Source organism: Cololabis saira, chromosome 9, assembly GCF_033807715.1.
Source record: "Cololabis saira isolate AMF1-May2022 chromosome 9, fColSai1.1, whole genome shotgun sequence".
NCBI classification, from domain to species: domain Eukaryota; kingdom Metazoa; phylum Chordata; class Actinopteri; order Beloniformes; family Belonidae; genus Cololabis; species Cololabis saira.
In genome coordinates this window covers 47,822,348-47,835,996 of record NC_084595.1, presented here as the reverse complement: position 1 = coordinate 47,835,996, position 13,649 = coordinate 47,822,348, and the positions used below count along the sequence as shown (strand labels likewise).

General features: G+C 41.6%; 1 protein-coding gene across 2 annotated transcripts in view; it reads left to right on the top strand.

Moving 5' to 3' along the window:
* fkbp15b (FKBP prolyl isomerase family member 15b) overlaps positions 1 to 13,649 on the top strand; it is a 61,988-nt gene that overhangs the window by 37,783 nt on the left and 10,556 nt on the right. For both annotated transcript variants that reach the window (XM_061729701.1, XM_061729702.1), the window contains exons 13-23: positions 28 to 112; positions 197 to 294; positions 456 to 537; positions 652 to 761; positions 850 to 945; positions 2,107 to 2,201; positions 6,866 to 6,968; positions 9,623 to 9,794; positions 11,879 to 12,015; positions 12,155 to 12,298; positions 12,810 to 12,962. In XM_061729701.1, the coding sequence (XP_061585685.1) occupies positions 28 to 112; positions 197 to 294; positions 456 to 537; positions 652 to 761; positions 850 to 945; positions 2,107 to 2,201; positions 6,866 to 6,968; positions 9,623 to 9,794; positions 11,879 to 12,015; positions 12,155 to 12,298; positions 12,810 to 12,962 (1,275 nt within the window). The remainder of the gene's footprint in view (positions 1 to 27; positions 113 to 196; positions 295 to 455; positions 538 to 651; positions 762 to 849; positions 946 to 2,106; positions 2,202 to 6,865; positions 6,969 to 9,622; positions 9,795 to 11,878; positions 12,016 to 12,154; positions 12,299 to 12,809; positions 12,963 to 13,649) is intronic.

Here is a 13,649-nt window from a genome sequence, read left to right as displayed (position 1 = left end):
TATCTACTTCTTTGCATTTATCACCAGGACTCTAGTGTTAGCAGAGCAAATGATTGTTCTGCACCTCCATTTCTAGTACCGGTAACAGCTCCTTCTTCCGCTTCTGCACATGGTGAGCTTCCTTCCAGTTTCCTTGATTTCATGATTTCAGTAGTTCAGCAATTTGGTCTGTGAAACTGCATTGTCTCCCCTACAGTATATCCTCATCCTCACACTGCTCCCACCTCTGCATTACTTCCTGTCATGACCCCTGTTGGCCCTCAGTCAGAGTTACCAAACCGTCATGCTTTTCAGGTTAGCTTTTTTCACATCTCACATTTCCTAAAAATATTATATTTTGCTAAATTTAATGATATTTTTATTGTCTGCTTACTTACGGTATCAGTACCCAGACAATGGAGCAAATGTTAAAATTGTAATACTACATGATGTGAATGGATTGTGTTGTTTCCTAGCCATACTTTACAAAGACGCCTGCAGCTCCAGCTCACATGCAGCCTGGGCAGGTTTACCCGGCACAGACCCTCCCATACATGGGTACGGTTGGTTTTTTCAGCTATGAGGAACGTGATGCTCAACAGTCACGTTCACACTTCAGTTTATTCAAGTGATGAAATATTTGAAGATTGCTTCTAAATGATTGTGTCCTAGGTTCGGGGGATATGACCTCCTTTTTGATCACCGAGGCGCGGCAGCACCAAACAGAGATTAGGTTAGCTATGGGTAAAGTAGCAGATAAAGTGGATCAGTTGACCTCCAAGGTATTTGTACAATAATATCGCCATTGAACATCTCATGAGGAAATTATATATGTCTAATTAATGCCCTTTTTCTTTTTACCTTTAACAGATTGATGATGAAAGGCACAGAAGTCATTCCATGAACCTGTCTAGTATGTCAATGGAAACATCTATGATCATGCACAATATTCAAAGAATTGTTCAGGTACATATGTACATGTGCATGAAGTTCAGTGTATTATGGAGGCTTAGCTGCTACGTCTCCTTATGTCTCCTCAAACACTCTCTCTCTTATGATTGGACAGAAGTGACAGAACGGCACTTGTAAACATGAACTTGAACTAACTGAACTTAACTTTGGTCAGATGCAACATTCCCAACCGATGTTATCCCGTCTTTTGTCACCAACTAAGGTCCAAAGTCCCTTTTTACCGACGTTTATTTCAAGTGTCAACATAAAACCAACGCTGGCAACACCACATAGAACTAAAAGATAAATGGTGGCACAAAGGTTACATATACTGTAAATACATCTATATGACATTACTTTCAACTTTAGGGTTGACATCTTGTTTGATGTATGGCTTCAGTGGATTGATAGTGATTTGGATGATCAATGGTCCCATTGACCATCTTTCTCCACAGGAAGTGTGGTAACAGGAAGTGTTGCAATGTATGATGGAAAAACATGTATTTACTTCAACTTGGTGATACTTCAATCACTTGGAAAACTATTAATTCAATGGAACACAAGAAATACCAAAAAATAAAAGAATAGAATAATTCACATTTTATTAAATTAAAAAAAACAACTAAGCGTGCTGGCGCCACACAGTGGACATAAACAGTATAATACAAAGCTTTAAAAGAGCATGAGGCTCCTTTTAAGAAATGAGACTCTCTAGCGCCACCCTTCCCCACGACGGCCGTCGGGGGTACTGCAGCCAACAGCGAAGCCGGCACGGGAGAACGGGGAGAACGCGCATGCAGCGTCATGTGACGTCACATCCGCAGGACAGCGCGGGAAATTCGGAGCCCGAATTGCAGCACATTTTGCAGCACACAGCCTGTTCAAGGCAAAGGAGAGATACACTAGAGGGCTCATTCGTTTTGGTTTGGAACGCTTCATCTGACATTATTACTAGAAAACTTAAAACGTATACGAATTCTTTTCATAAATCCTGCCTCTATCCTGCCTCATGCTCCTTTAAGTAACAGCAAATAAATACTGTATACTGTGCTACCATATTCTTTTCTAGACCTGGCAACCTTTCACAACAAGCCAATGTTGTATTTTTCCTCATTGTACTTTTGCACATTTATTTCTGAGGCAGAACTCTTCCTGATAACTCATATTCTGCTTTAGGAGAATGAATGTTTGAAAAAAGAAGTATTTGAGAAAAATTCTCGCATTGAGGAGCAAAACCATAAGATTGGAGAGCTCATCAACCAGAACCAGAGGTGAGTCAGATTGTCCTTTTTAACTGATTAAAGTTAAGGTATTATCTAAGGTATTATTAATCAAACAATGCTTCGTACAGTTTTGTCAGGAAAACATATTTTGTACTGCTACAGTGTCATATGGAAAATATTCTGTTCAAAGCAAAAATAAGTATAAATGCAGTGAGTTGTGATCATGATGGTCCAATTCCAAACCATGGTTGACTGGCATCATTCAACAGACTCCTTAGGTACTATTTAAAAAAAGTTGCCCAAATTGTACCACATTTCAGATGTACATCTCTGTTGGTATATTAAGTATTCACCCATTTGAGTTGCTGTGCCCTGTAAGGACAAAATCTCACAAAATGTGATCGATTGCAAAAGAATCATTTACTTGTTATCAGTGCCAGGTTTTGTTAATTTTTAACAAACATTACATAGTAGGCTACATAGACATAGGCAAACTTGTCCCTTTTCCTTTTTATTTCTAACAGCTTTTCAGCAACATTGCCTGTAAATTAATTTTTATACATTTATTAAAACATTAATTTTGAAGATTTTCTGGACGGTCTCATCTTAGTTTGTTTTACCTTTCAAGACATATGAGGTAAAACACAAAAAGTCCTAATATAGCACACAGGCAGATGCGTGTTTGCTCTCTATGGATGCAAATTCATGAACTTTATTGACCTTCAATAGCCTTTGATAGCCATCACATGCACCAGACAGCCTTGAACGGGCCAGAATAGCCGCAGACATTTTTCCAAATTGTTGATACGGCAGGTAACCGCCAACTCCAAAAAGCAGAAATCCTGTTATCAGATTTCCAATCCAATTATGTAGACATCTTCAACATCCTCAACTGACGGTATGGACAGACACACGACCCTCCACTTATTACTAGTAGCGATCTATAACTTCAATCATCAAATTAAATATAAACCTAAATATGATTATAATAAGTTTGAAAGCCTAACGCTCAGTCTAACACTGGCGAAGTGGAAATCAGAGAAGCCAGTTTTGTTAGTGGTAGTATACCGGCCCCCTGCTGGTGCTTATCTAGAGTTTCTGTCTGAATTTCTCATATTTTCTATCTGATTTATTGACCAGTACAGATAAATTCATCATAGTGGGTGAAATTAACATTCATATGGATGTTGACAGTGTTAATAGACCCCCCCAGTCTGGCGTCCGGCAGGAGGGACCCCCTTATGATCCAGGTCCTGGTCCAGGTTTCTACCCCCTTATGATCCAGGTCCTGGTCCAGGTTTCTACCCCCTTATGATCCAGGTCCTGGTCCAGGTTTCTACCCCCTTATGATCCAGGTCCTGGTCCAGGTTTCTACCCCTTATGATCCAGGTCCTGGTCCAGGTTTCTACCCCCTTATGATCCAGGTCCGGGTCCAGGTTTCTTCCTCCTAAAGGGGAGTTTTTCTTGCCACTGTTTGGTTTAAGGTTTTTCTCCCACTAGGGGAGTTTTTACCTGCCATTGTTAATGTAATAATTGCTCGGGGGTTTATGTTCTGGGTCTCTGGAAAGCGTCTAGAGACAACTTTTGTTGTATTAGATGCTATAGAAATAAAATTGAATTGAATTGAATCTTAATCTAGCTTTCAATTCTCTTCTAGAATCGATGGGTATCTCACAAAAAGTAAACCAACCGACGCATTGTTTTGATCATACTCTGGATCTCGTTCTCACCTACGGTGTTGAAACTGATGGTCTGTTGGTGTCGCCTGTAAACTCCCTTTTATCCAACCACTATAATAATAACGTTTGAATTTAATATTGTCAACGTTCAAGCGCAAAATAGGAGGTATTATTTTAGCAGATGTTTGTTCTGATGAAGCTATTGCTAAATTTAAGGAAGCCATTGCTCATCTTACGACAGTGGAAAATAGTGAAGCCTCTACTGAAGCAATAGAGGCCAGTGACCTGGGTTCTACCTCTGATGTTGATTTTCTTGCTAGTAACACTGCTGATTTGTTGCATTCAGCTTTAGATGAAGTTGCTCCTTTGAAAAGGAAGGTTTCCAACCATAGGAGCTTAACTCCCTGGTATAATTCAGATATCCGCATGTTGAAACAAAACGTGCGTAAAATGGAAAGGAAGTGGCACTCTTGTAAGTCTGTAGACTCCTATCGTGAATGGAAAGATATTCTAATAGTATATAAAAAAGCCATTGGTAAAGCCAGAACAGCTTATTATTCATCGTTGATAGAGGATAACAAAAGTAACCCACGTTTTCTGTTCAGCACTGTAGCCAGGCTGACAAAGAGTCACAACTCTGTTAAGCCGTGCATTCCTGCAGCTCTCAGTAGTGAGGACTTTATGAGCTTCTTTAACAGTAAAATCACGAGAATTAGAGAAGAAATCAACCAGCCGGTTGTTGGCGTTTCTTCAGCTTTAGCGACTTCCGTAGGCTCTGACTTGTCTCTAGACTGTTTTGATCCTATAGACCTCCCTGAGCTGACTTCACTCGTCAATAGAGCTAAGTCAACCACATGTATGTTAGACCCCATCCCGACTCGACTATTCAAACATATTTTTTCTCTTATTGGTACGACAATACTGGACCAAATCAACCTATCCCTAAGCTTAGGATATGTACCACAGGTTTTCAAAGTTGCAGTAATTAAACCTTTACTTAAAAAACCTTCTCTTGACCCAGACACCTTAGCTAATTATAGGCCAATTTCTAACCTTCCATTTGTATCTAAAATTCTGGAAAAGGCAGTTTCAAGCCAGTTATGTGACTATTTGTATAGAAATGATCTGTTTGAAGTCTTTCAGTCAGGGTTCAGAATGCATCATAGCACAGAGACAGCACTGGTTCGAGTTACGAATGACCTTCTTATGGCCTCAGATAAGGGATTAGTGTCCATACTGGTTCTACTGGACCTCAGATAAGGGATTAGTGTCCATACTGGTTCTACTGGACCTCAGATAAGGGATTAGTGTCCATACTGGTTCTACTGGACCTCAGTGCTGCTTTTGACACTGTAGATCAGCATTTTACTGCACAGGTTAGAGCATGTTGTTGGGATTAAAGGGACAGCTCTACGTTGGTTTAAATCATATCTATCTGACAGGTTCCAGTTTGTTCATGTACATGAGGTTTCTTCAGAACAGTCAAGGGTCTGTTATGGTGTTCCGCAGGGTTCAGTGCTAGGGCCAATCTGGTTCAGTTTATACATGCAGCCGTTGGGAAGTATAATCTAGAATCACGGCATACACTTTCATTGTTATGCTGATGATACGCAGCTCTACTTGTCTATGAAGCCGGATGAAACAGAACCATTAGTTAAACTTCAGGCATGTCTTAGGGACATCAAGGACTGGATGTCCAGAAATGTTTTGTTTCTAAATTCAGATAAAACAGAGGTTATCATTCTTGGCCAAAGCCTCTGCCTTTACCCAGATCCAAGAATTATAACATAACATATCTTTATTAATCAAAGCATCTGAAAGTCCTCATTTATAGATTCTGTATCAACCTATCAGGAGGGAATATTCTATATATTTTTTGCAGCATGACAAAAGTCTTTTAACCTGGTAGTCTCTTGCAGAACATAGTGAGGCCATTAGCTAAATACACAAAAATAAAGGTGTAGAGCAGGAATAATAATAATGCTTTGTTCAACAAGCTTTGCATTTTTTGTGGAGCATAAGACTTAGAAGTTATACTCGAACACTAGTAGATAGTAAAATATTTGAAACATTATCATTGCCACATAGTGAGCACTTATATAAAATAATGTATATAAGCTTTAAAAGCTAGAGTTGTTTCAGAGCTGTTTTCATAAGATTTAATCATTTATTTGCTCAGTTTATAAAGGGTTGTTTTTTATTTATTCTTCAATTTGTTCAGATATGCCTTTTTGTATCTGAAATGATTTTTCGTTGATCATAATGCAGCAGTGCTCTTTGAGAGATGGAGGGATAGATATTTAGGTGGCTGTATTTCAATTATCCCAGAAATTATTTTGTTACAGCTGACATCAGGAATGAGGAATTTAAAAAGAAAATTGATTAGAATGTTTTTACAGTCCTCTTTTTCACCATAGCTTCTACACTGTCCAGCTTGGAGTCTATTATGGAGACAGTTTAGTAATCCAGTTTTTATATTCAGTGTGTTGATGTCCCTGGCTGGCTGGGGGGGTGGCTGCCCCTGGTCTTATCCAGCTCTCCTCAAATCCCTCCATCCGTGCCGTTCCTTCCATCTCCTACTCACTGGTGTTTACTCCACCTCTCGTCCATCTTTAATAGTCCAGCAGAGTCATCCAGGTCAACCACAGCAGAGTTAATGTAATATTATCACAAAATAATGCTCATTTCAGCAAATACGACTACCAGTAAATAAACCTACCAACTGAAATGCTGAGAGAGTTGGCCTAAATGAAAAGTTTGTGTTTCCCGGTGCTTTAGGTTCTGAAAATGAGATAAAAGCCATTTGAATAAGTTTCCTACAGATAGTGGCTTGGCACCTTGAGGACCAGGGTGTGGGAGGTCTGGGTCTCTTAGCTCCAGCTGCTGCTTGCACAACCTTAACTCAAATAAGTTACATTGGTAAATACAAATGTATTGGAAATGGCCAAATGAAGCAGTGGAGGTTTAAAAAGTATTGAAAAATGTTTGATTTATTTGTGGTAGAGATAATGCCGTGTTCTTCTTGTTTACCAGGTATATGGAGCAGAGTCATGTGTTGCTGGAACAGAGGAATGACTCGCTCAAGTCCTGCAGTGAACAGAACCAGGCTAGGATCCTTCAAGCTGAGCAGGACAAGGTCAACATCAGTCTCTGTGCATGCTACACACACATATGGCGCGCCGCCTTACGACAACACACACGCAAGCATACAAGTGTGCGTATTTAAAAATAGAGCGGGAGCAAAACTGAGTCAGATTGTGCTTTATTTAAGTCTTTATTACAAAGTACTAACATTTTTTAAATCACCAATGAATAATCAAAAATTAAAACAAGCGTCATTAAACAAGCCCATCGAAGTCTCGTCCTCCGTTTCTGAATTAAACAGCTGCGCTAAATCAAGTATGCCACAGTTGACAGGACTCAGCCCGTCGGGCTTCACCCGCAGCCCGATCACGCTCAGCATCATGCTCAGCCCGATCACGCTCAGCATCATGCTCAGCCCGATCACGCTCAGCATCATGCTCAGCCCGATCACGCTCAGCATCATGCTCAGCCCGATCACGCTCAGCATCATGCTCAGCCCCATCACGCTCAGCATCATGCTCAGCCCCATCACGCTCAGCATCATGCTCAGCCCCATCACGCTCAGCATCATGCTCAGCCCCATCACGCTCAGCATCATGCTCAGCCCCATCACGCTCAGCATCATGCTCAGCCCGATCACGCTCAGCATCATGCTCAGCCCGATCACGCTCAGCGTCATGCTCAGCCTGATCACGCTCAGCATCATGCTCAGCCCGATCACGCTCAGCATCATGCTCAGCCCGATCACGCTCAGCGTCATGCTCAGCCCCATCACGCTCAGCATCATGCTCAGCATCATGCTCAGCCCGATCACGCTCAGCATCATGCTCAGCCCGATCACGCTCAGCATCATGCTCAGCCCCATCACGCTCAGCATCATGCTCAGCCCCATCACGCTCAGCATCATGCTCAGCCCCATCACGCTCAGCATCATGCTCAGCCCGATCACGCTCAGCATCATGCTCAGCCCGATCACGCTCAGCATCATGCTCAGCATCATGCTCAGCCCGATCACGCTCAGCATCATGCTCAGCCCGATCACGCTCAGCATCATGCTCAGCCCCATCACGCTCAGCATCATGCTCAGCCCCATCACGCTCAGCATCATGCTCAGCATCATGCTCAGCCCGATCACGCTCAGCATCATGCTCAGCCCGATCACGCTGAGACCAGGAGAACTGAGACCAGGAGAGCTGAGACCAGGAGAACTGAGACCAGGAGAACTGAGACCAGGAGAACTGAGACCAGGAGAACTGAGACCAGGAGAACTGAGACCAGGAGAACTGCTCAGGAGAACTGCTCAGGAGAACTGCTCAGCGTGGCCAGAGAGCTGCTCCCGGCTCGTGCCCGTGGCTGCGGATGAAGCCCGACGGGCTGAGTCCTGACAACAGTTCCACTTTCTTCGCTGTCAGAGTCACTTTCCGTGCCGTGCGGCCCCTCGGAAATGATGCCGGCTTTTACGAAAGCTGGAACAACAGTCCCATCAGACACGTTAGCCCACACATCTACAATCCATCCGCAAACTGTGGCGTAACTGGCCCAGCGCTGCTTTCCTTCCACTCTTGGTGAAACTGTGGTCTCCATCGGTCGTCCATCGGTCGTCCATCGGTCGTCCATCGGTCGTCCATCGGTCGTCCATCGGTCGTCCATCGGTCGTCCATCGGTCGTCCATCGGTCGTCCATCGGTCGTCCATCGGTCGTCCATCGGTCGTCCATCGGTCGTCCATCGGTCGTCCATCGGTCGTCCATCGGTCGTACATCGCTCCCACGCTGCTCGCAGCCTCACTTTGAACGGCCGGTTCACACTGATGTCCAACGGTTGGAGTTCCTTTGTCAGACTTCCCGGAATAACAGCAAGCGCAGCGTTCATTTGTTTCACTTCTTTTTTTTTTTTACATTGTCTGTGAGATGAGCAGCATAGAGTCACAGATCAACAGCGATGGGGATGCGTGGGAAAAACCATGTGGTCGCCGCACATAGTGTGTGTGTGTGTGTGTGTGTATATATATATGTATATATATATATATATATATATATGTATATATATATATATGTATATATATATATATAATATGTATATATAATTTTAATATATGTAAGTGTCTTTGAGATCTTTTAAAAGCGCTATATATATGTGTGTGTGTGTTTGTTTATTTATTTATTTATATATATATATATATATATATATATATATATATATATATATATATATATATATATATATATATATATATATATATGGGTTAAAAAAGTAAAATTCCTTATGAAAAATCAATTTGTTTTTGCCTAAATTATTTTCATAATAATTTTGAATTCAAGAGAAATCCCACAGATCTTATAAATCATAAGTGTTGCTGCAGAAATCAACAGACACTGCTGTTACCGTTGCTACAAATGATTTCCAATTCATTTTGGATGCAGCTGGTACCTACAATCTGATTTATGTTTAGAATCAGGAAGATCAATATTTGATCCCACTCACTGTCACCACAAGAGCATGATTTTTTTCATCAAACTTCATTGACATTTTGACTAACGTTTCTTTTTTTTTTTTTCTTCTTTTAACCTATCATCATTTTTCTCCAACAGGCCCATGCTGACAACATCACTCGCACCAGTGGCGATCAAATCTTTTTATTCGTTGATGCATTTGTTGGTGCCCTTATTCTTCTCATCTTTCCTCCTGTTCCCTTCTGTATCATTTAGGTTCATCTGGCAGAGGATTTGGCTTCATCCACTGCACGGTATTCTGAGCTTCAGCTTAAATCTTCAGCTCACCAACAGAAGGCTCAGGAGCTGCAAAGTAAACTTAGCTTAGTTATGCAAGACAATGAGAACTACTGCCAACGGATTACTGCCTTGGAGACACAGCTGGAAGGTTAGTTTTAATTAATGTCTCTTTTAATTTTGAAATGTCCTAAATGTTTTATTTTTTTGGGTCACATTTTGCCATTGGTCTAGGTCTACTTGACCTGCACCATTGCAGTAGTCGGTGATATGCAATTTCACTACAATTCAATTTTATTTATATAGCTTCTATTACAACAGAGGTTGTCTGTAGCTACTTTCCAGAGACCCAGAGCATGACCCCTGAGCAATTATTACATAAATATAACATAAACAACGGCAGGTAAAAACTCCCCTAGTGGGAGAAAAACCTTAAGCCAAACAGTGGGAAGAAACCTGGACCAGGACCTGGATCATAAGGGGGGACCTCCTGCCGGAGGCCAGCTGGGTAGAGCAGGAAAATAAAAAACAGGCCAGGCCAGGCCAGGATGTCAGCAAGCATCTACCATACATCTACACAGATTTGTAGAAGCAGCACTGGGATGATCAGAGGGGGGACTGCAGGTCAAAATGCAACTCCCGAAGCTCCGGCCTGCAAACATACACAAAAGAGAAAAAAGGGGAAAATGGTGGCTATGAGATACTATGAGATACTTATAATTAATAAAAAATGGAATAGGAGAAGAGAAGGGTGAGAGACACCGCCCAGCGGATCATGTCGGTGCCCCCTGCAGCATAAGCCTATAGCAGCATATCTACCACAAAGCTATATTTGAGACTAACTATTATAGTCTTGTTCTATAGCTGCAACTCTGACTACTGACTCTAACACACTAGAGTTTACACTAACTAGAGATTTACCAAAAACTTCAAACAGATCATTTGGTGATAAGATAATATTGGTGGGGTTCACACATTGTGACTCATGAAATGTTTGTAAATTTGTGAGTAGTCTCACGCATAAATCACTTTTTTACTGTAAACTCACTCAAGATTCATGTTCAGTTAGTTTAAAATGGAATGTGTGCTTTCAGTGCCTATTGATTAGCATAAATCCCAGTTTAATAAATACAGGTTGGAAGAAAATAAATTAAAGCTGCAAGCAGTGATGAACAGGTCCTCGCACCCTTGTGCACGTTCAGGCTGCAGTGGAAGCGCTTGTATGACTTGCATGTAGATTCTTCAGGCCTGGACATTTAGCTGATGACACCAGCCATTAGCGGGACTAATTTGCACCAATTATGGTCAAGGACTCATAACCGAGTCCAATGACACCACCCACAAGTCTTTTTGTCAAAACATTCAAAAGTTATGGCAGAAAGTAGGAACTATCAAATATGGACCAATCAGATGCTTTTTGGCGTCTATCGTCGCCACGGTAACGGTTTTGACTGAGAAAAGTAAAGCGCATCGTTGCAGAATGGAGACGCACATTTTGATGTATAACACACCTGGGTGCACGTTATGGTTCGGGCGAAGAAGCGGCTGAAGGAATGGCATAAATTGCGGCAAAATTACGCGATTAATTCAAAATGGCCGACTTCCTGTTTGGTTTCGGCCATGGCGCCAAGAGACTTTTCTTTAAGTTGCGACATGATACAGGTGTGTACCGATTTCCGTGCATGTACGTCAAACCGTATTGTGGGGCTTGAGGCACAAAGTTTTCTAGGGGGCGCTGTTGAGCCATTTTGCCACGCCCATTAATGCAAACCATTAAATATCAAATTTTTCACCAGGCCTGGCTTGGTGCAAAATTTGGTGACTTTTGGGGCACGTTTAGGGGAAGAAAAGGCTCTCATTTAGTCGGAAAAATAAAAATAAAAAGGAAAAAAAACAAAAAAACTAAGAAAAATAATTCCTACAAATACAATAGGGCTTTCGCATTGTAAGTGCTCTAATTTAAAAAAATAAACAGCATCCCACCATGCTGCACCATAACCACCCAACGTGACTGCATTCACTTTTTATTAAATACATTTGAGAACTTTAACCTTTTCTTGGATTTGGGTGGCAGAATCAAATGAAGGGTTGATGGTCCTAAAGCTGGATCAGTGGAGAATCTGGGGAAGAGTGTTACTCTGGAGTATAAATAGCAAAATTATAGAATCCAGGAATATAACATTTCACTTGCTTTTGGTAGTACTGGTCCAGTCATTTTTGTATCTTTACTTTTAGAACTGAAGGACGCAGCAGAGAGGGCCCAGAATCAGTACCGCTCAGAGAAGCAAAGGCGCAAAGAGATGGAGCTAAGAGTAAACACCTCGGAAGAGGAGCTGCAAGACCTGAAAACTGATAAAGAAAGCCTAGAGAGAGTAAGAATATTTGATGTTTTCAGCTTTCAGTGGGGTAAAGTAGACTGTGGATTTTCAGCATTGAGTGTGGACAAACATAAGCTGGTTTAGAAATAAATGAAGCAGAGGTCTTTCAAATGCAAATGTCCCTTTTGTGAAGGCGCATTCAGAAAGAAAAGTGAAATGGCAGGCAGAGCGTCTTCACTGGGAAGAAGTCCGGAACAACAGCCAGCAGGAGTTGGACGACCTCCGAGCTCAGCTCCGCAAGGCCCGGACCAGCAACCACGATGCTGCAGCAGAACAGGTTCATGCAGCACAGAGAATAGTGACAGAAAACAGTGTTCCAATGTGGAATCCAAAAGTCTCCACAACTGAAAACCATACAGTGCAAGCAAGTCAAAAAATTGGATTCATCAAGCCTTTCGAGTGAAAGCTGTACATAGTCCAATCTTTTCAGTGGCCCAATACATCAGGGCTACATTTGAGTAAATTGAGCAAACAAGATGGTTTTACTTACAAGAAAAACAATGAATTATCATGTTTATTTATTCATGACCATAATATCAGTGTGTGTGTAGAGAGCCAGTCATTTGAACTGTAGCATGTTCCTTAGTTGAAAAGTTGTTTACTGTATCAAAGTGCTTTTTCTTTCACGTTTTTCTTTCTTTCAAGGCTGACCAATAAAATGTTTCAGTTTTTACTTTTTAGATTTACAGAAAAAAAAGTTCAGGTTTCTTTGTTATCTTTTATGAATGAAGACAGGTCTGAATAGGTCAAGCATTACCACTAACGGCATGTTTCCTCATGTGTTGTAGTCGTTTCAGCTGCAGGCGGAGCTGGAGAAAGACTGCAGAGGGAAGTATGAGCAGATGTTGGCCCTAGCTAAAGAAGAGCACAGCAAGGATGTGGCTCAGTTAACAGAACAGAGAGAAGCTCTGCAGGACAAGCTCACCCGACTACAGGAACAGGTATGCTGGTGGAGTCTTCCACAGCAGAACAAGTCTCAAAGGCTTGAATCACGGCAACTGGAGCTTCCACCTTCCATCAACAAAGCAGCATCAGTTCAAACTGTGGTGGGAGTTACACACTGACCCCCCGACCCCCACCAGTTATTGCTATGCGGTGGGCAATCCAAAGATTTGGAGATTGGAGATTTGCTATTATTATTATCATTATTGTTGTGGTTGTATTATTTTTATGTACAGACTACAGTCCTAAGAAAACATAATTCAGGTTCAAACAGACAGATATGTCAAACTTTACATTCAAGTCTAGTTCCCTCTGTCAACAAATGCATCAGCTACACGCTCGTTTCAATCAGTATTTTTGTGTAATGACACCTCAAAAGCTGACTGTTGTGAATGAAATTCACCAACAGATGGCGACATTATCTCCTTAAAAATAGTGGAAAACATAAAAATATGCAAAAATACATATCCAATGAGAAGAGGTTAGGGCCAAGAATAGATCCTTGTGGGACTCCGCATGAGAGAGGAGCACTGGAAGAGGACAGGTCACCAACTACTGGATGTATGGAAATATGACATGGATACCAACATCATCGCTTAAACGAGAAAAGATAATCACTGGCCCTACCTCAACGTTACAAAAGCACAATTATTGTCCATACCCCAACCTTTCCATACTGCCAGAAT